Source organism: Chaetura pelagica, unplaced genomic scaffold (genome assembly GCF_000747805.2).
Source record: "Chaetura pelagica isolate M959 unplaced genomic scaffold, ChaPel_1.0 scaffold171, whole genome shotgun sequence".
NCBI lineage: Eukaryota > Metazoa > Chordata > Aves > Apodiformes > Apodidae > Chaetura > Chaetura pelagica.
This window is the reverse complement of record NW_009952066.1, coordinates 958,787-984,718: the sequence shown is the minus strand read 5'-3', so window position 1 is coordinate 984,718 and position 25,932 is coordinate 958,787. Positions and strand designations below refer to the sequence as shown.

The following is a 25,932-nucleotide window of genomic DNA, read 5'->3' as shown; positions in this document are numbered from 1 at the left end:
TGCTAAAGTTCTACTGTATGCTGGCACTGGTAGCCAGGTTCTGCATGATACTATTCACAGGAGTTTGAGCACTCAAACAGGACATACTCCCTAATCTAATGAGGACACAACTAAAAAAATTCAGAATGTTTATGACTTTATTTGTTGAGGGTGACAAGCACATTATGAAGATGGAAGTGCACTAAGGTTTGAAGTCTTCTTTTGAAGAGAGGGAAACATATCAAGTCTGGTTTCCATTTCCTTTATGTAAAGTAGCATCAGCAACACAATGCAGTCACCTACCTTTTTAAAACATTTTCAGTCTTGCACCAAAAAAAGCACTTAACATTCTTTCGTGTTTTAAGTACTCAAGTGCTTCTCTAAGTCACTATTTCAAATTTCTGTATATTTATACTACTATGAAAGCTCCTTAAAAATAGCCACTGGAAGCAGTTGTCTTATAATAGCAATAAGCACTAAAAACAGAGTATAATTGCTATATAAAAATAGATTTTACTTACAGATGAGCCACCCTTTCTCCTTTCAGAGGAGGCAGAATGTTCCCAGAACCAATCAAGCAGTTGTGCACTATAGCAAGACATTGCTGCACATCATCTCTTAAACAAAGAAGAAAATCTGATTACTTATCTACTAAATGCTTGAAAATATATGCAATTGCTAAACCATATTTTTTGGTGAAGTTTTATAAACCCCCTTTTTCTTTAGCTATATCACTTCTAGACACAAGAGGGAGCACTACAGCAATCCATTTTTAGATACAACCTAAATTCTCTGATGTCAGTACAATGAGATTAATTAATCTCAAACCAGACAGCTTTACCCCTAAAAACTGTTGTGAATAATTTTCTCTAAACCTCAGATAAAACTCATTGAATAACTCTCTGCCTCAAGGTCAAGAAAAGTCCTCCCCACCCTGATTATTAGGATAAGGGAATGGTTTCTTTACAAGTATTTTACAGGTTGATGTGAACAACTTTTTCTGTGTTGTTTTAGAGAATTACGGAATTCTTTGTACAGATGTTTTATCTACAGCAGGAGCATTTAGTAGTTAGAAAATTTCCCCCTTTGTTCTCATCTTTGTATTAAACAGCTCTGATTTGTAAAATGTTCCCTAACTGACAAGCTCTTAGTACTTGTTCATAACTTATCAGGTCTCTAAATACACACATTCAAAGACTGGCAGAACTTTTAATTTTGTATTTTGTAATAGAAAAATCTTACACTGGAGCTCCCAAATATATGAAAAATGTTAGATTCCCAATTATTTTTGGTGGAATACTGGAAAAAAGTTAACATATATTCAAGCCCCAGAAATACTGCAACTCAAGGCAATAGCAGGCCCACTTAGTATCCCATTTATTCACACGCTACTCCCTCAGCAACTAATGGTATCCTCTACTCTCACAGCTTTGTTATCTTGCCATTCAGTTTCATTTGCAATTCAAGCACTTGCCTGCATTCTCCCAAATCACCACTGTTTGTTTCTATTAGGTAGCAAGCGAAGCCTTGACCAAATAAAAGATCAATTGTTATAAATTAATAGCTCTACATACATGGTGTCAAAGATAAAAGAAGAAACAAAAAAACCCATACAAATATACCAAAACCTTAAACAGGAAGCACATACTTTCCTTTTTTAAAGTATACTTTCTGATTGCAGTTTGGTAGCATTGATTTATCAAATGTATGTCTTTTTCAGATTGAAAATGTGGGAACTTGGTCACACAGGAAAATATTTAGGAGCCTGGTATACCAAACATGTCCTGTTTTATGTAAGGCTGCTCTTCGCAGCACGAGGTATAATGTCACATGCTACAAACATCAACTGAAGTATATATAGCTTCAACGACATGAACGTTTAACATGAGAAATGAAGAATGTTTGAGATTTAATGCTTGTAAACAGTTTTAGCTACTTGATACTTGTAAATGCTTTAGCACATGCTAAACCCATGATCATACTGTGCTTAGAAAATTATCCTTCTGAAGCCACAGCTTCACAATAATAGAGTTTAACAAGATTGGGCAACAGCATTCTTGCCTCCATGCCTATTTGTTATGCCACCAACTCTGCATCACCTCTTCAGTTCCAACACTGCCACTTTTTGCAGGGATACACTATGTACTGAATCCACTTCCTCGTAGGAAGGAAGTGGAGAGAGGCAGATTTCCAAGCCAAATCAGTTCTGTGTTCCACTTCAGAGCTTAGGAACACAAATGGTTGTGCCAAAATAACAAGGTATGAGACTAGAGCAAAAGCTTTTTTATTGTTGATTTCAGTTAAACAGAAACACAATATGTGCAATGTATTTTAAAAAATTTTGGAACAGAAAAGTCTTTATACCAAAAAAGTGTCTCAAGATTTATTTTTTTAAAGAGCATTTCTATTCAAAATAATGTTACACATTTTATGAAATGCACTTGCAAGCTACATGTCCTCTTAAAGACTTGAAAATCCTAGAATAATTTCAAAGACAGTGTAATATCACAGTATTTTACTCCTTGATTTTTGTAGTACCAGTATGATTTGCAATAACCACTTGAAACAGACATGAGTAGATAAATGCATCTTCTTCCATAATATCTATCCCCACTAACCTGGACATTTCCAGTTTTCCAGTTGAATAGTCCTCTAGTCTGGTGAGCTCAGGCTGAAGAAATGTATCCAGCAAATAAAAAGCAAAGTCTATTTCCTCAGATGAAGGAACATGCCACTGAATGTCCAAGTTCCAAAGGTCACCTGGTTTACCCCAGTCCTATAGAAAATGAAGACATTTCTCATTAATCAAACTAGGAAGCAAATTGCTTTTAAAAAAATTTGCTTTTACTATTAGTAAAAAACCCTAAACACATGAACTAGCTACTGCTAGCTCCCTTTATTACTAGCGTAAAGCAGTTATCCTGACAATTTCAAGAAAAAAAACAAAACCAAGAACACAATAAAACCACACAGAAATCCCAAACGTACTATAATGTATACATGTACCTGCAAAAGAACTCATACCTAGAAGGACTAAAAGGAAAAGGTCCGTACTAGTCTAATTGAAACATAACTTTACTATTCCTTTGACTGGACACAAATTCAGAGATATTCTTATGTACAACTCAGACTTTTCACACTCCTATAGAGAACATAAAGAAGCTAGCCCATGTAATAATACTTCTTATTAATTTTGAACGACATTCAGGAAATCTAGTACTTTGATTATAAAAGAGCTAAATTTTAAGTTGGACTTTCCATAAAACACTAGGTCATTCTGTAACAAACTTTTTACATTTTGGCTTACAAAGAGTTCAGATTTGCTATAGAATTAACATCATTTGAATATTTGGAGAAGTCAACATTTATTACGAGTTCAGCTTCAAACATGAAGTCCATGCTTAGGACTATATTAATTAATTTGTAGTCTTTCCTTTTCCTGTCTTTGTCCAAGTTGACATGATAATATTTCAAAACTGCACCATCTATTCTTAAAATGCCTGACTGATCTCATGGGACAAAGTACAATGAACTGCAGTAATACACTTCCTCAGTGTAACCTGCTATTACATCTCTTCCTAGTCCTCCATGAATATTACTTAAGTGACAAAACTGCACTTAATTGCTATTAACAATATGAGTTTAAGAGTTGATATAATATACACTTTCTAAAGTAGCCACTCATGAACAGAAGTTTAAAGTAATTTTGAGTTTTTTCAATTTCAGAGGGGGAATTATGAGTATCTAGTCTAACTTGATCTTCCCATAATTTTATAAAACTACTGGCTTTTGGTAACAAGCATTAGATTGTTTGCAGTTCTAAAGTAGTGTAAGAACACTTCTTAGCAAAATGCAGCTTTATATGCAAATAGGCCAGCTGAAAACTGCTGCACCATTTATCTGTAATGCTGGTAAATCAACCTTAAAATCTTCACAGCAGACTAGCTTATTACTTTTGACAGTTTCAGGTTTTTTTATTATTGTCACTTTGATTTTCTCTCAAGGTCAGTGTAGAATCACTGTTCATTTGGTATTCTGCCTACCTGTAAAACACCATATTTCCTCTTTTGCAATTGTTTTGCACTCATATATTCGTTTTTCCATGCACTCACCATTACTTGCTATATCTCATAATCACATTTATAGGAATACAGAAGCATATGAAAGACTAAGTTTGTCCCAGTGCAACAACGCATCCTATGACTGTATATTTAAGTTAAAGAAAACCGCAGAATTCTCCTGCTAGATGCTAAACTTAAGTGTTATACCACTGTACCTAATGATAGCTGGGTCTTAATTAAATGCATCATACATTACAAGATTAAGCAACATGAGCAGGCACTCTTGCTTTGTATTATCTTATTGTAGTCATGCAATAATTGTAAAACACCCCTCACAAAACACTTAACATATCGTGCTATAAAATTACTTTAAACATCAGTATTCATTTTTCGCCATCAACATATCTTTAAGTAACTTGTTTTTTGCTGTATGTTTCAAAGCCCAAAGCATCTTTCAATTACACTTTCCATTGCTGCTATCTATGTTCAGAAATCTCCAAACAAAATCACGTAATATAATGTATGATTGTTTTTTTTAAAAAGTCAAATCCTCTAATCCTAAATAAATGAAAATCCTTGCCTTGATAGGAAAGTATTCAGAAAGAGGCTTGTCAAAGCCACCTGGCACACTGCAGTACTCTGTGGGGTAGATAAGTGTAGCAGAACGAAGAAGATGGTGCAGTAGGTTACAAGACAGAATGTAACCCTGCTTACAGGTTAGATGTAGGGTTCGCTGCAGTATCTTCCCAAGCTGCTCCCTGTATGGTAGCAACTTCTTTCCATCCACTCGAGTGATCTAACAGGGAAGAAAAACATTTCACAGGTAAATTATTTTACTCTAGAGGAGTAAAGAAAGGATTACACAGCCCAACCGATCCTGTACCAGGTTTCATTCTCACACTGAATTCAAATGAGACTCAATTCGCACACAAACTACCAGTTCTGCTGCTGATGGAAAAGCTTAACACATACGAACTGAGATACACGTTGCTTCTCCTTTGCATTCAAAGTTTCCTAGCAATACTTATACATTTTGTGACTATTTTTAAAAGATTTCTCTTAACCCTATGCATCTCATGTTTCTCCCTGAATGCATCCCTCTTCTTCCTCTCCCCCCAAAAAATGTTCATTATTAAATGCTTCATTTTTTTTTCCCATATATACACAACATATGTTTATTTTCTTCAAACAGCAGCCAATTATGTACCATTTAAAACTGGATAAAAAAAAGCTCTGCAATGTCATTCATGCAACATTTGCTTTGTTTTAACAGCAGAGGTTTTCTTATTTTCTTTTTCAGAGGTATTAAACAGGATTCAATTATATACATGCAAGGGGAGAACATTCTTTGTGCTACCTCTGACAAAAGCTGAAGATTCCAAAGTAGCTCCTTATCTAGTTCTTCATCACGTAACACATCATCATCTAGAGGAAAAAGTGATAAGCACTGCTGTAACTATGCTGCCATCAAGTCCTCCCAACAAGCTAAATCATAAACCAGATGCTTGCACCCCAGAAGTTTACTCCCAGCTTTTCTATTGCAATTTTTCAATTCACAATGCACCCTCATCCAACTTGAAGCTACTTTAGCCAATTTAAAATCATGAATGCTTTTCAAGAAATAAAGGAATGTCTGGAGACATTTTAAACTGCCACATTTTTACAGAAGGATGTTCCTGTAGCTTGAGGGATTTCTAACTTGATGTAACACATCAATACTTGGTTTGGATTTTTTTAGACAAAACGGACAGAATTGGTTTTCCATCCCTGAAATTAAGTTGTGGAAAACACACAAGTTTTAGATATTATTTGCATGGTGAAAAAAAAAAAATCAACCCAAAACAAAGTTAATACTAGATATCTTATAAACTTACTGACTGTGAGGTGAGTTATAACATTGCAGCAATGTGGTACAAACAACTTCAAGGATTCCTCAGGGCGACACTGGAAACAGCATCATAAATAGGCCATTGTAAAATACGATGCTTTATGGAACTCAGCGTACACACAGAAAAATCTTCTAACATTATTGAAAAGAGGGGAAAATATATTGTATCTGAACTTCAATTTGATCTAGAGTCAGCCTGACATCACAATTTTTAAATATTCAATAAAATCTATACTAATATAACATAAATGCAAGAAAAATACCTGTGAATTCACCTCTTTAAATACTGCTATATGCAAGCATACCCTTTTAGAAAAGACATAGTATTAGGAACAACCCATATTTACAAGAAAAATTTAAAATCTACATAAGAAAAAGTAGTATTTGCTTTGGTTTTTTTTTTAAACTAAAGAACAAGTGAAATGAGAGCATTTTCTCTCACTTTTACTGCAGCTCGGCACATGTCAGCAACCATTCGACCCGCAACTCTGGTCTCAAATATATTTGAAACAGCGAAGTTGAAGACCTTCTCCAAGGCAACCTAAAATGAGTACAAAAAGATGGAAATTTGGTGGTTGTTTTTTTTTAAAAACAAACCAAACCAACCCAAACGTTTGTGTCACCAGATGGACCATTCCCCACAGTTTGATGCCATGTGTCTATACAAAAAAGGCAACATCTGCACATAATATTGTAGCCTTTTAAAACAGAAGACTGGAAATGTGGTTCACAGATTACAAGGTGTTAATCCAACCTCCAAGGAAAGAATCTGTCCATGTAACAACATGGATTCTCCATCCTCCTCCCTTAGTTACTTTAATCCAGATAAATTTTCTGATCTCATTAGACACATGGCTCCTTGAAAAGCTTCTTTTCCCCAGATGAAAAAGCAATAGGGAGGGAGAAAAAAGGAAAGCAGGGAATTGGGTATGTTAGAATGACCATAAAGAATGAAAAATCACAGCCCACAATGACAAAGCGATAAAATAAGCTGTTAGAATAATTTATCCTAAAATCTATTATCAGTTGGTAAGAGAGCATCAAGAAGCTAAAAGCTCTGTACTGATGTATATAAAGCCATAAAACAAATTAACATGAAGTCCTAAATTTGCCCCCCACAGCCCTTTTCTTGGTTAAACATTAAAGTTCAGAACAGGTAAATGAAGGAAGATAGAATCTGAATGTACCAAGCATTCACAACAGAAAAATCAAGCCTCTACATACCTTAAAGATATCCTTTGAACACTGAGTAAGGATTGTACTGAAAGTAGAAGACAGACCTAATTCAACAAGACTCTCTAGATGAGTCATTTTCTCAGTTTCAGTCTCCTCTCGGGTTTGTTCTAGTGTGCTGCTCTCTATAAGCCCAAAACATCTACATAAATACAGTAAGTACAATATTAGTAAGTGGAACCTGAAAGTTTTGTTAAGTCCTACATGCCAAGCTCTCACCTATCCTTAGTTTACTTACCTATCCATAAACTGCAGTACAAAATCCTCAAATTCAGCAGTTGCAGAGCACAATTCTCTTTCCACCTACAATTTTCCGACGCAAAAGAAGCACAAAAGGTTGGCTTAAGGAAATATATTATAAACCTTTACTTCCTATATTAACTACTCCAAAAACAATTCCAATTTTAAGCAGTATAAGGTACAGTGCATTTCCCATTAAAGTTTGCATTGTCTGAAGTACACTACATGAAACAATTATTAAATTTTCCTTACGCTGTCCTGTCCAATTTCCTGGCCTTGATGTCTAGCCAAATAACCTTGCCAGGTGAAGTTGGGTCTGCCTCCATGGATACAAACTTTGGCCTGACTACAGGTCCTCCTTTCCAGAAGAAGGTCAGCAAGTGCCACCCGTGGTGACAGACTTGGCTCTGCTGACGTATTTACATTAAACATTCAGCGTACAAACTCCTCTCAGTTTTTGAGTGCTGCAGCTCTAGGGCAATGACATTAACCTTCTTCCAGTGCCTGAGTGTTCTGTGCAAGAATCTGTGCAATCTGTAGCTGCTAGCTGTTCTCTGAGCTACAGATGAGTCATCTAGCAGTGGACAAGGTATTTTAAACAGCAGTTGCAACTGCCAAAGTGGACACCGCTGCTGCCTCATTTGTAGTATGTCAGATAGAGCTTCACTATCTGTGCCTGAACTGCTGTGTCAAAAGCAGAATCGAAAGCCTAGTGAGAAACAGAGAAACAAAAACTATTTGGAACTCTCTCCTGTACTTTTTTTTTTTTGCTATGTGGAAAAGGACAAAGTATTAGAATAATGCTGAAGAAATGAGAAGATGAACACAAATAGAACTCCAAAGCACCAAAACAGGTGGGGTGATCACATCTAATGACAAAGGGAAAAGAATAAAACACAGAAGAGGAAGACACGGTTCACTGTTTAATGATGTTACCATCTCTTGATCAGAAGAGATTAAAAAGCATCTGAAGAGCAAGCAATAGAATCATAATCAGAAATTAGAAGCATGACTGCAGGAACACTTTGAAGAGGAGTGTTTTGAAATTATCTCCCACAAGAGGAAAACAAACCTTCCAGAGTCTACCAGACAGTAAGCCAGTAGTTACCTTTTGCCTCACTCTAAGATGGAGTACATTTTAGAATAGTAATTTTGTATATGCATCCTAAAAGACCCACTGTAGCCATCTGCTTTTTTCTTTATGATTGCCTTGAAGTTCTATGGTGACAAGAAGCTTAAAAATGTAATGGTAACAAAGCTGCCATTTTATAGACTTGGGAAAATTTTGATGGCAAGAGAGCTCTGGAGAGCATGTAGTCCAAGCTCCTACTCAAAGCAGGGCAAGCTTAGAGTCAAATTACACTACATAGGGCCTTATGCCACTTAGTTTTGACATGAAAAATATTTAAAAATGTTTGAATTTAACATTATCTCTACTACGCAGCAATGCTAAGAATATATGGCCAATTTGTATGCTGATGTCAGCTATACCACACTGACCAGAAGCAAATATGACCCAGATCTTTGTTCGCTGCATTTTTATGTGGCCTTACATATACAAAAAGACATTAGTAAGCCTGTTACAGTTCTGAAGACTATTACATTGCTAGAAATTAAATTGAAAACTATTTTTAAAAGTTTCTTACCTCTGAAAGATCATCTCTTTCTTGCAATACTGATGAACAGTCTACTAAAGGCACCAAAGTAGAAAATGTTGCAATGAATTGGAATGTAATCTGTTGAGAGTTGTAAAGAAGTCGTTAAGTGTTATGGTATTCTACACATTAAAAAGCTTTTGCAATTAAGGTATGGAAGCTAAAGCAAATAATTACATTTAAAAAATCCAGAGCCTAATTCTTCCACCCCAAAACTTCAGTTATTTCTGATTTCATATATAAAACTTAACAGTCAAAATGATGCAAAACAACTTCCCTTTTCTGAGTCACATAATGCTTAATTTGTGCTGGACTTGAAAGTTACAAAACCCCTATAACACTTACATTGTTTGAATATCAATTAATAGGAATTCCTGAAGATGTGGGAGTTTAGGGCCTAACGTAATATGAAGACTTTGTATTACCAGGTTTTCATTGATCTTAAAAGACTATTTGCTAGCAGCTTTGGAACATCTATTTTACTTTTTTTCTAGAGCTGCCCAAAAATCCAGTACAGTGCTTATCACAATCTGGTGTTAAAAATTCACTTGGCATCGTCCAATGAGCCAAAAGCACTATTTTGAGTTGTATGCTTGTAACAGTAATCTTTTACAAATAAAATTGTACAGGAATAAAATCAAGTTAAAAACTTCTGGAAACAAAAGTTACTTGCTTTCATAAGAATATTTTTTAAAGGTTTCAGAGTGAACTAATTGGCTATCTTCTAAGATATAAAGGTAAGATATATACACTCACCATACATTTGCTGAAGTCATTTGGATCCACCCCAGGCAATGCTCTCATCAGCAGAGGTAGCATGTGTGTTGGACCTTCAGGAAACCACTTTCCCCCAGACACCAGGCTACGAGCTACTCCAATTACACAGCTTAAGGTAGCTGTGAGCTGATGAGGTTCTGTCAATGTCTCAAGTGCAGGATATGTTCTATAAAGTTTAAGAGCAGTCATATTAGGAATAATAATGCTTCTAAAGTCTTCAGAGAAAAGTGGATTGCACATCTTGTTTTCTACAGAAAGGGTGCAAAATCTCTACAAGAAAACTTCAAGCTGTTCAATGGTTACAGAATTTTCTTCTAATCTTTTTTCCAAACGGACTTAAAGTTGCTCTGTTAGAAAATGTTCCTTTCATTTGATCCATCCTACTCACGACTAATTCAGGATTAAATCATTTGTTAGCAGCTGCAGCATAGGAATTAGTAACTGCATGGGCTCCTAGATTCAAAACTGTGATTTTCATGTTTGACTTTTAAGCTAATGTAAGCTATGTATTTAAAAGCCTCAGGTTCCCATGGCAAGTATGAAAACTTATCTTGACTGTATATAAATACATAGGGTATACACTAAATGTTACATGAAAGTCCATACCTTTTTTATAAAAAAACCTGCTAAATTAATGTGATTTTAAAACCTTTTTTTAAATTAGGTACTTAGAGCAAACTGCGTTAACACTTCCCACTGTTACAAACAACCTACAGTTCAAACCAGAGTCATAGTGCTACCCCTGCCCTGTGTCACCCAAAGCACAAAGGACCTACATCTGCTCAACTAAATGAATTTGGAACTGCAGCCAAGGCAAACATACCAGTGATAGTTTGAACCAACAAGCAGACGTTCAGTCTGTTCTCAAAACAGCACAAGCAGTCATACCCAACACAGGCATCCATTGCTGTCCTTCTTGGAGCCATTATGCTCAAAATGTTTTCATGTAAGAGTCGATTTATCAAGTTTTTACAAACTATTGAGTTAGTAAGGTATGGAACTCAGGAAGGGTTCCTCAAGACAAACTCCTTTCTCCACTGTTCTTACTATACAAGTTGTTAAAAGTACAAAAGACTGAGTAGCAGGGGGAACATGGATAGGCTTAGGGAAAAAATTTTTTTTTTAGGGCAGGGAGGAATTTCAGTCACTAAGGCATTAGTAACAGTACAAACAATCTTTTACATGGGCACCTACTTTAGTCATCTGCTTAGACTTCAGAACCTATGACAGCAATTTTAAACAATCTTTAACTGTAACATACTCTGACAAAAACCAGAAAGATACAATGTATCTTATTACTACACAACCAGGCAATACCATCTTTTCCATTTGGCCCAAACAGGAAGTTGTAATGTTTCTGCAGAACTTACTTCTCAAGTACAGGTGGAATTACTAATTCAGGACGCATCAGTGCAAGGTTCTGCAGGGCTTGGGCAGCCTCCAGGCTTCCAGTTTTACTAAACATAGCCAGAAGAACAGGTTGAATAATGCATTCTACAAAGTCTGTAACATCCTGATCAGTAAGTTTATGACTATCAGGCACAGGAGTTAACCAAGTCACTTTCTTGTAGCGCTCACGATGCAACCTTCTGACAACACCACTGGGTAACCTTTGAAGTAGTTTCATCAGTTTGTTCTGTTGAATATAAAATAAATGCTATTAAATTATTGGCAATAGCAGAATCTCAGCTGATAAGTGTACAACAGAATTAAGACAATCTCTTGAAATGACATAGCCGCAATAAAAAAGAAAACTCAGAAAAGCTCAAAATTATAACATTCATAATTGCTCATTAAACTTTAGTTCCCAAAATATTGGGAATTATGCTGCCAGCATTATGCCTTATGATTTAAAATATCATTAAAAAACATAAAAAGGACGTAGTCAACAATCAAGATTACTTAGAAGTCTTCAGGACATCTTTGAGAGCATTCTCTGCATATTTACAAGTAAACACCCTATCCTAGAGCAAGTCAGCTCCTTTGGCACTGCTTTGACAGTACTTCAATCTGTACTTTCTACCACCTATCACCGGGAGATTCTCACATTCTCTAGCAAAAGACTCCACTAGCTACACTGTCAAAAAATTATGCTTCAAACTAGTATGCACTATCCATTTTGCCTTGGTTAATCAAAACTACATTTTGCTAACTTGGAAACAACAGGTCAATAACACAAAAGCTTTGTTAAAAAAGTACTACTGATGCTGTATATCACCGTCCTTTAGAGTGCTGACTTTTTTCCTAGGTCTACACAAAATAGATGTGAAGTTTTGAATTTATAAACGGTATGGGGGTTAGATGTTCAAAGAATCTAACACTGTTGTTGGTGGCTCTATCAATGTTTGATTTGACAGGTTTGACCATCGAAATTACAAGCGAAGTTATTGTCATGACATGCAAAAAACTCACCAGCCAGCGCCCGTTATTTGAAGGATGGTAAAAAGAGGCAATGCTATTGAACAATCCAGACAAGTGCTTCTGCACTAGTTTACTTGGTCCACCCTGTAAAAAATAAACCACAGAAATCAATCATATGGAACAAGTGAAAATGAATAGGTAGCAGTAGTATGAGATATAAGTGTGCACTCTCAACACAGCAATACTTCAAAGCATCAATCACATCCCTTCCCCACCCTCAGCTCAGCACTAAGTAGCAAGTTCTTTCCATCTGATCTGATAAGGTTCACCCTAAAATAGCCATTCAGATGTTCAGCAGCTTCCACATGTGTATCCACAGTGGCACTTCTAGCTGATTGGTCATTTCCAGAATGGCAGACAGTGGCTGTGAAATAAACCTTTCCATCCGCATTCCAAACTGACAGTGAAACAATGTACTTTAAAACAAAGCTTGGGCAAAAGCTAAACAGAGCAAACATTAATTTAAACACATGCTTGCTTAGAGCTCTGCATTAGTTTTTGTTTCACTTTATGAAAAACTTACTAACCATCATGGCTGTGATCCACATTACTGCATGTCCTACATCATAAGCATTTGTTAAGAATCTTGGAACAACAACTTGATTGCTTCCCACTGGGAGATTTAAACTCCTCAAAATTCTGGTAAAAATCTGAAGAGAAGAATAAAACAACAATTGACAAATTAATTTATTAACTTATGCCATAAAGTCAGTATAAATTAACTCTCTGATCAACAAGATGTTTGGTGACCTTTTTAAGGAATATAACTGCCATTAACATCTTTTTAAAAAATCCATAAGCTGAGAAATTCAAAGGCCATATATACTATTTATCAAAAATATATATAATCAAGACCCATTTCCACAAGAGCATGGGATTAGTTATACTATCACACAGCACTTGTCTAGTAATATATGTTGTTGCTTTGGTTAGGTTTGGAGTCAAACAAGACCAGTATCAACTTCTGATGCTGTCTGTTACAAAAGGATGGCTCAAATTCTCAAAGTTAAACTTAGGTCTTCAAATGAATGCAGCTAATTTGAAAAACCAGGGCACTGAAGTATCAGATCCATACAGGGAATATAAATTAATATTCTTAGCATAGTAACACTGAAGACTTATGTCAAAGTAAACAAAATAATTCCATAAAATGAAAAATATTACCTTTGGTACATATGGATCCCAGTCTATGTACCCAATGTTGTCAGTTGCCAACCGAGCAAAAAGATTTACTAGATGCTGAAAACAACCAGACAAGGAGGAAACATTAAAATATACTTTTAACAAAAGACACACAAACCCCTCAGTCTACTTTATAGATGCAAGATAAAAGCTACCCATGGCACTTAAGCACTTGCAAAAGGAGGCTTCACTAGATCAGAGGCCACCAATACCATGTTCCATAATGCACCTCAACTCCTGCCTTCAGGAGGTCAAGCTGTTAACTCCTCTGAGCACATACAGACCAGGTAATTGTGATCTCAGTTCTGAGAGAGGCAGCCTGTCAGAATACACACCCCCATCTCAAGTTTGTTTTAAAATTTAAAGATCTACTAACAGCAGTTTTAGAAATATACTCGCACTCCCCTTTCCCCATGCTCTGTGAACATAACACAAAAGACATGCTGCATCCACCAGCCTCTTAATTCTCAGCCATTTGTTACAACAAGTCTGAAGAACCGCAGATGAACAGACAAGCTTACACTTGAGCTGTATGTTGTCAAAGACTAATTTCTGCTAAGAAATATATTTTTCCCTTTTGAGCAGCTTTGAGCTTTTCCTCTTTTTGAACAGCTTTCAGAGAAGCTTCCAGAAGATTCTTGATAGTAGCTTACAGAAAGACACCTGTACTATGTTTCAGAGTCCTTCAAACACTAACACTGTTTTATCAACAGAGTGTGGAGTGTAGCAGACTATTCATCTCTACAGCAAAGGTCTGGAACAAGCTCCAGGTGACAGTTCAAAGAGGTTTCTCAGCAAACCCACAGCTTACACAAAGCAAACTCAGAACAGGCTCTAGCTTGGCTATTCTACCAACTTCTCTAACAAACCTGCCATCTACTTTCACAGCCTTTGTAAAAAGGACTGTTTGGATTGGTTACAGGAAAAATGTCCTAAGGAACATTCTGAAGGATGCAACTTTGCCAACACACTCATTAGGAATCCTCTTATATGCAAGAATGAGAGAAAGGCTCTGCAGAAGTTAGGAGATTAGGAAGAGAATAAACAGGTACCCAAAAACAAACCACTTCCTGGCAAGGGAAAGGGCCCTGTGCTATCCACTTTGGCTGCCAATGCACCATCCTGGTTCTTGATAACTTAAATCAGGAAGTGACATGCCAGGCACACAACTCCCAGTAACTCTGAGCTGGAGCAGCTTAACAAGTGCTTATGGCTGTCAATTCACCTCATGGTGCTTCTTCAGCAGTAGATCTCTCATATGGGGACTGGCCTCAAATAGCAGCTATATATAGACATTGAAGAAAACTCCACCAACGCATCTTGAAGGACTATTTAGCTTCAGCAGGATCCATCCTACCTAGTGCACGCTTGCTTGTGCTGATGGCTGTCTCATTTGTAAGCTTTAGTGTATCTATGGCTAGTAAACATCACAGGCATTAGCTGCCAAACAGGATGGCAGTATGTTACTCTTGTAACAATTAGATACTCCATTGCCAAAAGACAGTCTCATGAGTCCAAAAGGGAAGTGAAAGATGTCCTCAGGAAAGTGTTATCAAGACTTAAGAAAAAAGGAGATAGACTCACTATCACATCCTGATCATGAGAAAGCACATAATCCACCAGCATGCTTTTTATCAGCTTGTCTAAATAGGGAAATACCTACCAGGTCTTCAAGAGCCTTGATGCTTCCACCACTATCTTGACACTATGGTGAAGCTGAAAGGAAGGGCCTTAAATACTCCTGCCTAATTGAGAGACAGATACTCACAGAACTGTTTACCTCTCAGTCTGAAGGACATGATAGTTTTGGAAGATCCACAAATTCAACTCAGGACAATGACACCTGACACAGCCTGAAGACAAGTGCTACATTTTCTTAAATTATCTACCTTTTTCTTTGATACTAGGAAAAAAAACACTGAAAAAACCTTACCATGCACAAATGCAAACGACTCTATAGCTCCTCTTCAAACAGCAAGTCTAACTTCTGCCAAAACAGGCTGAGAAAAAGCTTGCAGCATGCAGAGGCTTAAATTGGATTGAACTCATATGTCTAATTATCTGCATCCAAGATTCTTGAAATGAACAAGCCTGCCCTTAAGAAGTGGACAAGACATCAACGGAAACTAGAAGTGAAAGCTCTGGGATAAAAATAGAATTTTTTGGGCCTTCCAAGCAAACTGCCAGAATACAATGAAAAAGGGGGGAAAAAAAAAATAATCAGAAATAACTTGTGAAAGAGTACTACAATTACTTGTCAGACCCTTTAACAGAAACAAACCAAATAATGATATTAAAGTGCAGGCTGTCTACTTTCTGTCAGAAAGAGGAGACTTTTGTTATTTTTCAGACAGACACGAGCAAGATGCACAAGTGTCCACAGACAACCTCAGATAAAACTTTGGCAATCACTCCTGTTCAAATACAGACAATTTCCAACTGTTGGAACAAAGACTGGCTTCCTTTATTTGTGATGTAACAAAAGAGGAAGATCTACATAAAAGTCTTTTCACAAGGAAATTAGCAGAAATGGAATGTGCTCCAAAGACACTGAGAAGCCCTCCCTCCTTGTGTATATAGGCAGGAGATTAGTAAAAGGAGTCAGATTGACAATGAGCTTATGTTCATACTGAGTTTGGAAAAAAACTGGAAATATGCCAAGTTTCACTGTAGTAAAGCCAAGGAACAGGTCAGCTGACACCAACAGCATCTAAGCTGGTGTTCTCTCAACAGTAAGATTTTATTTCCCAAGTTCATGTCTAGTCACACAGAAAAAAGGCAGACAGGGACATGACAAACTATTTTCCTCTAAAATATAGCCCAAAGGTATTCTTGGCCAAGAAAAGTAAAGGTTATTTACTGTATCTAAAGTAAAGAAGACAACAACTCATTGCAGTCAAGGCAAAGCATTACTATTCAAAATTAGGGACTGTGAAAGCTGTGTTAAGATAAAGATGATGGGACTTTACAGAATTATAATTTATAGGCATCACAATAGCACTTAACATCACTGTAAGCATTAGCAGGCAGTCTGGAAAATGCCAGCATTCCCAAAGCTGGACAGAAAAGCTGCCTGAGCTAGCCATTAAACAATGTTCACTAAGCACATGCGTGGTCTCATTTATTCAGCCAGTAATTGCTTGCCAGCAAACATGAAATTATTGTTTCTGCTTTCTTGTACTATTTGAAGCAGAAGGGAAAAAAATCCATTATTTCATTGTTGGACTTCAATGCCTTGCAAACACAGTGAAGGAATAATTAAATGGATTGCTTTTTTTCTAGTGTAGGTGAAAAATACTTACCCCTTCCCACTGGGGAAGATTTTGAACTGATACCCAAAGGCCTATAAATTCATCAAACCAAAGCCTGAAAGAAAATAGAATAAAAAGAATTTTATGTAGTGAAAGCAGCTCTCTTGCTGGGTATTTATCCTTCACTTTTCCAGGTTGTCACTGGAATTCACCTGCCCCTTAACGCATTCAGCAATAGGGAACAACATGGACCTGCTTGTATCACTTTGCCTCCCCCAGCATCTTCACTACTCCTAAACTGAGTTTCAGTCCTTGCTTCTTTAACCTCTCCTTCTCTTATTGTTCTCTGATCCACATCCCCTTTCACACAATTGTTTCACCAGGAGTTTCCTTATTTACCTCGGTGTCACCATTTCATTACATATTGCCATTTCAACACAGGTAAAACAGAAAAATAAATCATACCTCATTTCCCTCTACCATAACATTTAAAATTTTTCCCTATTAACTGACGGTTACAAGTGACATAAGCATTTAGAATAAATTCATCTGAATACAAGGATGCAAACCCTCCATATTAGTCCCTTACAAAAATTCCCCTTTATAAAGTAGATTCACTCATTTCCCTGAAAGTTTTCTCTATACATATATACTTCCAACCTAATCAGCCTAAGTAATCTCTACACTAAATACCACTGGCTTGTGTTTCAAAGTTCAGTATTAGTTCTGCTTTAAAGATTATTCTGATACTGTGCCATCCAGTAAGTGTTTCTCCTTATTTCTCCAAGTCATTTCCTGAAGTAGTCTTCCAACCATCTCATATTTCCACATCTTGACAGTGAACTGAGGACCTCTACCCACAATCTCATGTTTGTATTAACTGCTGTACTTCAACCTACACGAAGGACTCATGAGAAGCTACCCCAACTTAAATAGAAGGTAGGAGAAACCTGTGGTATGTTTAATGATTTTTACTTGTGAGACTGTTCCTTCAGAATTAAAGTGCATTTAATTCCATGTTGCTTACTTTGTTGCATACTGTGTGATTTACTGGAGAGAAGGGGGAACTCACTTGAGAATAGGTACTAAGATTCCCCCCCGGTTACTTTCACAAAAGAAGAATGCTGACAGAATTTCTGTCTTGAACTCCTTCCAAAAATGCTTTTAAAAGCCACCACTCATTTTGCTGCTTGACTTCAAGGCCTCCTGTAAAAGGTAATTGCTTGTATTTGCAAAAGAACACTGTACCAACAGACATGCAATTACACTTACTTGAAACCTTTCTGGTGAAGTTCAGGAGGAAGGGTAGTAGGTAGAAACAGTTCAAAGTAGGTAATAGCTTTTTGCATGGTAACGTCAAATGGACACATCAAAGGCCTCCATTCATCCAGCATCTCTGCAGTGGCATCTTCTGGAAAATAACTGAAAGCAAGAAAACCATTGAACAGATTTGGTTTAAAATTTTGGGTCTTTTAAAAACATATTTGAAAACTAGCTACTAATATGTTATAAGTCTTAGTTTTACAGTAAGACAATGTACCTAGGGGCAACAGAGAGGCAGCCCTCAACTCCACTTAACCTTCACAATACACGGAGTGAAGATCAAGAGACATCATGGTGCATCATTTTAAGACCAGAAACACATGATTCTTGTCTTGTTGAACCAGAAAAGATTCCGTACAATGCAAAGCCATTTTATTGTGAAGGCTGGTCAAATGCAAACTACTATTCACATTTAATGAAACATTTAAAAAGATTACTTGAGGCATGAGGAACATTTATCAAAACATTACAAGAATGCTGGTTATTTCTTTTAAAAGAAGAAACTAAATATCCATGCAATGCAGTTTTCCAAATGCATACCAGATACAACTGTTTATACAATGTAATTATTGCAGTTGATATGGGGCCAACTGGAAGTAACGTTATCAGTGCCCCAACCTTAAGTCAGAATTAGCAGTGGCGTTTGTATTCCTAACAGATACCAGACAACTCAAAATTGAAAACGTAGGGGTTTTATTTAACTACAACAAAATATGTATCTAGGACAAGTATAAGGTTGTTTATGCTTATGCTGCTCATACTAACAGTGTTGTGTTTAGAACAGCATCTCCTATAGGAATGCTTAATGGAGTAACAACAGCATGTGAAACAACTGCACCTGTGAAAGCAGAAGATAACAAAAAATGGCCACATGAATGGTCAATAAAAGCGAACAAGTCTCTTCTCTGTATATTTGCAGTATGTTAAACTTCTAACAAAGCCAGTTAGCACAGAGAGCAAGACTGGTTCAGACACACAGTCCCAGGAAATGTTACAGCAAAAGAGTGAAAGCAATGGTGGCCTTATCCAGAGATATCCTGGCTTGACTATTAACAGATTTTCAACCAAGGCTGTTAAAAAAAACCAACAAACAACCAGCACAAACAACAACTTTACACTTTGTTTAAATACTGTAACATGCCTGTCATTTTGTTTTCATTTTAAGCAACCTATGAACCTGAGGTATTGATCATTTGTAAGGCAGTAAAACAGAGAAGTCCCTACCCTATCTACCAAAGATGAGATGGGACAACATCAGCTAAAGAATAGCTGCTAGGTTAGGATTTTTAGTTGTTTCTTTGGGGTTTTTTTAATACTTTTCTTTCCCCCTATTTAAGCACTATTAAAGATACAGGCTTAAAAAAACGCAAGCAACAAACACTTACGGTCTGCAGCTCTTCACCAGTGTTTTCAGAACACTTTCTACAGAACTGAAACAAGAAAGAAAGTATTGGGCATAATGTATTTACCAAATTTCAGTGACAGATTAAATGAACAACCATTTGTTGTGTTTTGTTGGCTTTTTCCCCCCCACAAGAGCTTAAGATAATGTTGATGCAATTAGATGTCTTCTGTGAACATGCAGTAGCTAATGGCCTTCTACACAGGCCTAACCATAACAATTAAAATTGTTCTGCTAAACTCCTGGTTCTGCTTTTCATATAACACTCTAGTACCAACTGCTTTAAGTGAAGAATTAAGAATTATAATTTCTTACAATATCCTGCATTTTATTCAGGAACAATCAGCAGAGCAAGGTAGCTTCTTGAGGAAGTTCAAATCACAAACAGAAAAAATGAGTTTATGGACTTCATACATGTTTATAAGATAAATAAAGGCAACAGACTTCAGAAAGCTGCTATGATTGGACTCTAGCACCATATCTGTCCTTTTCAATCTGGCATTGTTTTTTTTGTACACTGGAGCTAAGACAAACAAGTGCAGTATCTGCAAATCAATGGTTATTTCATTAGCTTCCCTCACAATTAACAGCTGATTTTAAAAGTGTTTTCATCCACAGCAAGAAAAATTATTTGGGAAATAAGTTTAACACAAATTGTCACAGGATGCCAAACTACTTAAAAAGTAAACCTCAGTATAAACTGAAAGAATAAAATGGAGAGGGAAAAGGAAAAGAAATCTATCAGTGAAACCACAGAAGTAGTAAATTGTCACCTTCCTCAAATCTCTGTTTATTAGAATAAAAGTTTAAGACTAAATTAAACTTCTAGTAAAATATATGTAAGTTAAAAAAAAGTTCTGACAGAAGAACTTCCTATATCTTTTAGATGTACTTTCTGTACTCTTAAAAAACCCAAAACTGCATCCTTTAGTTCATCATAAAAAAACATACAGAAATGCTATTTTGATCCAAAAAAGATGATGCAAATGTATCATCTTTAGAATTTTACCAAAGATGAGCTTAGGTCCATTAATTGAGACACTAATAACTGAGCACTCACAGTTTCTAGTCCTACACAAAATAAACTGATCCCATAGAAGCCAGGCAAAATACAGAATGGATAAACCATTCCCTTCCACACCTCAACATTCACTGCAAGCCAGCAAAAGCCCACTGCTCCCCACCCACCCCCCTACTTCACTCCTTCAGTTCAAGCAGCACACTAGAAGATGCAAAATTCTGTACATTTAATGCAACAGTAACAAAGTAAATTCATGACCTCTCCACAGAACAAAAATTTTGAGCTGACAGTTTCTAAAATCTGAAGAGGAATAGCCAACCATTCATCAAACAAAAATAAGATCAAACTCTGTAACAAGTTCATTAAAAATGTGGGTTAAAGTGATTACAGTTATCAAAAGAGTTAGGAAATAGATAACAGTTGCCCAAGAGCAGATAAAGCATGAACCAGCAACATTCCTTAAGAGCATTAAAGATTAACATAAAAAACTGTTTGTGTGACAGAACAAAACAGCTATCCCCATACTATCACACTCCACTGAAGTAAACTTTTGGTAAAGAGAATGTGAAAAACAAAGGAATTTTTAGAAACATTCATGTCAAAAATCAACAAGCCTTTCAAATTCACAAGTTTTCAGTCAGATCTCAGTATTTGTTAGTGGAAGAAAGCAAAGGAAGAAGGGATGGCCCCTCCTGTCTTCTGACCACACATTTAGAATGGAAGCTAGAAAGAAATAAAAAAACAGCCAACAATTTGGTATATAAGGAAACTTCCATCTGAGACACAAACTCCAGACCAACTACAGAAGACATCTTGTAAGATTCCCATTTGATGACTACTAGTTAGAGAAGGGCAATGTAGCTGAGGAGAACAAGAGTCTGCTGGTTACTGTTTTCATTATCACTTCCAACAAATGCTCTCAAACTTTTCAGCGGTGATTTCTGCTCCACTTTTGGTTAGATGTTCTGCATACCCCTTACTGCAGAATTGCTAAAAAATTATCTACAGTTACCATGCTAGCAAATATCTGTATGCTGGTCTACCACTAAACCTAGCCATGGATTAACAGAGCACAACAGCAAACAACAAGGTACATAAACCACAGGGATGATCCAATAAACCATACTGGATCAGCCTCCTGCAGTCTGTACTATTGTCCTTGCTCAGGTACTTAACACTGACCATTTGGATAAGGTATTAAAACCTTTGTAATCAAGCGATAACGAAGCCACTTACATTGAAAGGTATCTCCTATCAATTACTGAAACAACAGTATATTTAATAAGATTAAGGAAAATGTCTCATTCTGTTCACTTTAATTCACTTTTAGTTTCTCCTTATTACCTGGAGTATCATTAGCTTATTAATATTATATCACGTGGATACACTAAAAAGCACTCAATACTACTGTTAGCCCCTATAACTAGTTATCATTTTGGCACTATATATATTTTCTTTTGGAAAGTACATGACCATATTAATTTCTAAATTTGTCTGTGTTTCCAGCCCCCTGCATTTTCAAAGAAGCATGTTTCAATTAAAACAATTAACATATAACCTGATACTGTTGAGTCTTACATTATCAAATGCATTAAAAGCACAATTTTCAGTTTTTCCAGAGAGATTCAGGCCTCAAGTGAAATTCTAGCCCTGCAGTCAATGCTCAATTACAAGAGTTTAATTTAAAGACAATTAAAAGAGCAACCAGCTAGAGTTCCACAAATTATTTTAGTGAATTTCTAACTATGGTGAACAAAGTAACAGTCTCTCACTGGATTAGTACAACTAAAAATTGTTTCCTAAAAAAACCGAAAGTAAAAATCACTCCAATTCCACTTCCACGTATACCAATTTTCTGAATTTCTATATAAACCAAAACTCCTGACACAGCAGTCACTGCGAAAATTCACAGTAAACTCTTCTGATACAGAAACTTTACTTCACACTTCACAGCTACAAGGTTTTTGCTGGGTGTATTTTCCAGAACCTATTACCCCACTGCTAAAGCACTTTCCATTATTTCATCGTTTTCAATAGTAACGTACCCTTACTCTGTAACACGCACTCCTACAGCAATCCTGATTTCATCCATATTCAGGCACAGCAATTATTCAAATGTAAAATTTACCTCTCATTTGACCCTTAAGTATCTATGCTGGTTACGTTAGTTAGCACAGAGCCACTATCAGCCACTTCACACACACTATCTTGTTCCCCAATTAGAAAGGTTTACATACAGTGCGACATTCTCATAAACAGTGGTGTAATGTTAACATTGGTTTTCCAATACAATTATTTATGCAGAAAATTACACCTGTGTGACAAGTGTTACAATCTAACAGGACATGCAGAAGATTACACATCAGCCAGAGCTGAACAAAGCAAAAAGTCTTTCTTACCACCTATGTAATACATTAAGCACAAATGTTTTAGGTGAAGACAAGCCTGGTCGATATGAACTGAATGTGAAAAAAAAATAAAATTAAAACAGTACTCAAATTAACAGCTATAAATCAAATAATCAGCTTTAAATAGTATCTCTTGACTTCCACCAAAAAGATACCACTCAAAATTTATAAAAAAAACACCGTATGAGAACAAATCGCACTGCATTTTGAGATGTAGTGTCTGGTATCTAATAGAGTTAATAAAAGAGAAAAAGCTTCAGACTATAACAACTGACATCCTCCTCCCAGCTCAACCTTATCTTCCCTCTTGGAAGAGTCTCCTCCCCACCATGCCAGTTTCTCACTCGGTAAATGAACAGCGACCACACAGATCCACACCCAGCAGAGTATGCAGTTGCAGTAAGTGCAGGCATATGCATAAAGTAAACCAACTATAAAAAGCTCTGCTCTTCGGGATTTTCAATGGCAAGTAATATCTACAATTGGCAAAATAATGCAAGTGATCCAAATTATTTTTCGAGCTGAGAGAAATTCAGCATTAAATGCTCCATAACAAGCAACAAGGCTCTCTATATATTTTCTGTTCACGTCACTTATCAGCAATGGGATCTTCCACTCATTCAAGGAAGCACTGGTAATATTTTAAAATCCTTGGACAGAATTTTATTATTTAAATGTCTATTAAGCATTTTCACCTGCATTTCTTTACATGAAGTTTGAATTCAAACCAACATAACAAGTTAACCATTTTATATCTTTAATAATCTGTAATTTGTAGAGGAGGACCTTCTCTAATTAGAATTATTAGGAAAATTGTAATTTTGGAAGTTTGAGAGATAGGGAGGGATTGGTAGAGCAAAGAAAGCAAAGAAAAGAAGTTTTTACTTTTAAAATCAGTAGAACATTTATAAAATTCTTAACTGGGAAAAAATTATTTGTCCATATCATATAATCACTTTAAATATATGTGTATATCCTATAGAAGACGCTTTTCTTTGAATGCATACTGATTTACACCTATATTGGATATTTAAGAACAGTACCATTTTAATTTTCCCAAACCCTTGCTGTTTTATAAAACTGAACAGCAGACATTGAACCTGAATATTTTTCATTTAACATTAAACCTGTTAAATTGTGGGTTCTCATCCTAAAGCAAGTTGAAGATCCCTCTTCAGCATATTTAGAAATTAACTCAATCATATTTAGAAATTAACTCGATCACATTCATAGAGAAGCACCACAACAAACAATTAACTGGCAGAATGATGTATGTGGTTTAGTGCAATCTTCCATGCGATTACCAAAATATGCTTTATGAAAATATAAGCAGTATTTATGGTGTATCAAGTTCCAGATATTAAGATAAAATTTCAAAGTACTTCCAAGCATTACAGGTTTTACAGCCTGTCACTTGTTTTAAAATGTGAACTTACTTGGGAAACCAATTTAATCCAAGATGTTCTGTTTTGGAGTATAATATCCTTTCCAACATTTCATACAGTGGTCTCCACGGTAACTCTAAATCATCCCTGGAAAGCAGTTCCTTTTTCCTAATTAAAAAAAAAAAAAAGAACAAAGAGCACTTTAGGATTAAACATTTACATCAGCACTCTGCACATCAGAATACCTCGGATCACTGATCTGAATTACACTTATTGCCAGCACTTGGCACAAACTGCAGAAAGGTCAGGCAAGAAAAAAGCCAGCCACTTGCAGCACTTCTGCACAAACAGAAGCTGTCAAGTCTTCAGAAAAAGTCTGGCTAAATGAAATAAACATTATCAAGTTGTGAGATAGTCTTAGTTTTCTCCCTGTTTGAGATCCAACCTTAATACTTGGCAGTCTGATATGTTTTCTTTTCCTAAGAGGAAAAAAAAACCTTAATGTTCTTTTACTTTCAATACCACTCCTAAAGCTCTGAAAGGATCAAGGTGTTTGCATAACAAGAACTCTTTAACCAACATCATCTGTACAGAGGAGATTAAGTGAAGTAACCTGTATTAGAACATACTATTACATTAAACCATGTAACATTAAGCAAGAGAAGAGACCGGCTACTTAAGAGACAAAAGTGTCAGTAGTCAGCAGAAATCTGTACCTACTTTAGCAAGTTTATCAACAGGCGTGCAAATCCTTGCATCATGCTGATCTCCAGTTTTGGAATTGTTACCAACTCATACAGCAGTTTGATAAAAAGCACATGCTCTTCTCTGCTAAATTTTCTCCCATATAATCGGATATATCTAGAAACAAAACACAAGATGAGTCAGCAATATTTTTTAACGTTTCCATTTTATCCAAGACCCAAGCCAGACTTCGTTCGACTTGCTGTTTAGTGAAACAAAAGTAAAACCTAATTACAAGTCCAAAAAATAAGAATAAGAACATAAATAGCAAAGCAAAACTGACAACTGAAACTAAACACACAAGAACGAAGAATGACCAAAAGAGTTTGCAGTCTTCCCAAGATTCTACAAATAGCTTAACTTCATGCTCACACCAGATACCACAAAATAAGGAGCATATTCTTTCACCTCTGCTCAACATGTGCTAGCCACTGAAGTTAGTATTTTCATATCCCCATATATTTCTCTTTAAAACAAAAAACCCAAACACAGCAACTGTCACAAGAGGCCTTATTATATATCTATCCTTTTCAGTTGGGGCACTTTAAGAAGGAGACAGAACATATTCCAGAGGCTAATAAATAAAATAATATCAAGCAAAGTCCAAAACTGATATTGATCCAACAAACTGTCCTGACTCCTCAATTTGGTTTCTGAAGTTGACTCATGCAATACTGAGTTTATTATTCTATCTGGTTTAGTTTAAAATGCTTCACACTCCTCTGCAAACTTTTATCCCTCACAGAACTGCCAGTGGGAGAACTAACTACTTCAGCACTAAAATTCAGATCCCTTAATAAAATACACTTACATAGACACTTGACACAGTGACACAACAGCACACAGGATTTGGACTCAATTGCTTGAATACTTTTTTCCTACCTCCCTACATCCCTGTTCCTCTGTTCAAAACAATTAGCACTGAACTTCCGAGGATCACCCATAGCTAGTAATCTTACCAA

General features: G+C 36.2%; 1 protein-coding gene across 1 annotated transcript in view; it reads right to left on the bottom strand.

Moving 5' to 3' along the window:
* PSME4 (proteasome (prosome, macropain) activator subunit 4) overlaps positions 1-25,080 on the bottom strand; it is a 59,851-nt gene extending 34,771 nt beyond the window's left edge. The window contains exons 1-19 of the mRNA XM_010004639.1: positions 24,947-25,080; positions 24,278-24,394; positions 19,396-19,440; positions 17,960-18,109; positions 16,739-16,802; positions 13,419-13,493; positions 12,782-12,904; positions 12,246-12,338; positions 11,204-11,469; positions 9,813-9,999; positions 9,048-9,137; positions 7,400-7,464; positions 7,153-7,303; positions 6,371-6,469; positions 5,915-5,984; positions 5,398-5,465; positions 4,621-4,836; positions 2,598-2,755; positions 501-596 (exon numbers count right to left, since the gene is read on the bottom strand). Coding sequence (XP_010002941.1) covers positions 501-596; positions 2,598-2,755; positions 4,621-4,836; positions 5,398-5,465; positions 5,915-5,984; positions 6,371-6,469; positions 7,153-7,303; positions 7,400-7,464; positions 9,048-9,137; positions 9,813-9,999; positions 11,204-11,469; positions 12,246-12,338; positions 12,782-12,904; positions 13,419-13,493; positions 16,739-16,802; positions 17,960-18,109; positions 19,396-19,440; positions 24,278-24,394; positions 24,947-24,987 — 2,174 coding nt within the window. The 5' untranslated portion in view covers positions 24,988-25,080. The remainder of the gene's footprint in view (positions 1-500; positions 597-2,597; positions 2,756-4,620; positions 4,837-5,397; positions 5,466-5,914; positions 5,985-6,370; positions 6,470-7,152; positions 7,304-7,399; positions 7,465-9,047; positions 9,138-9,812; positions 10,000-11,203; positions 11,470-12,245; positions 12,339-12,781; positions 12,905-13,418; positions 13,494-16,738; positions 16,803-17,959; positions 18,110-19,395; positions 19,441-24,277; positions 24,395-24,946) is intronic.
* Positions 25,081-25,932: the final 852 nt, after the last annotated feature.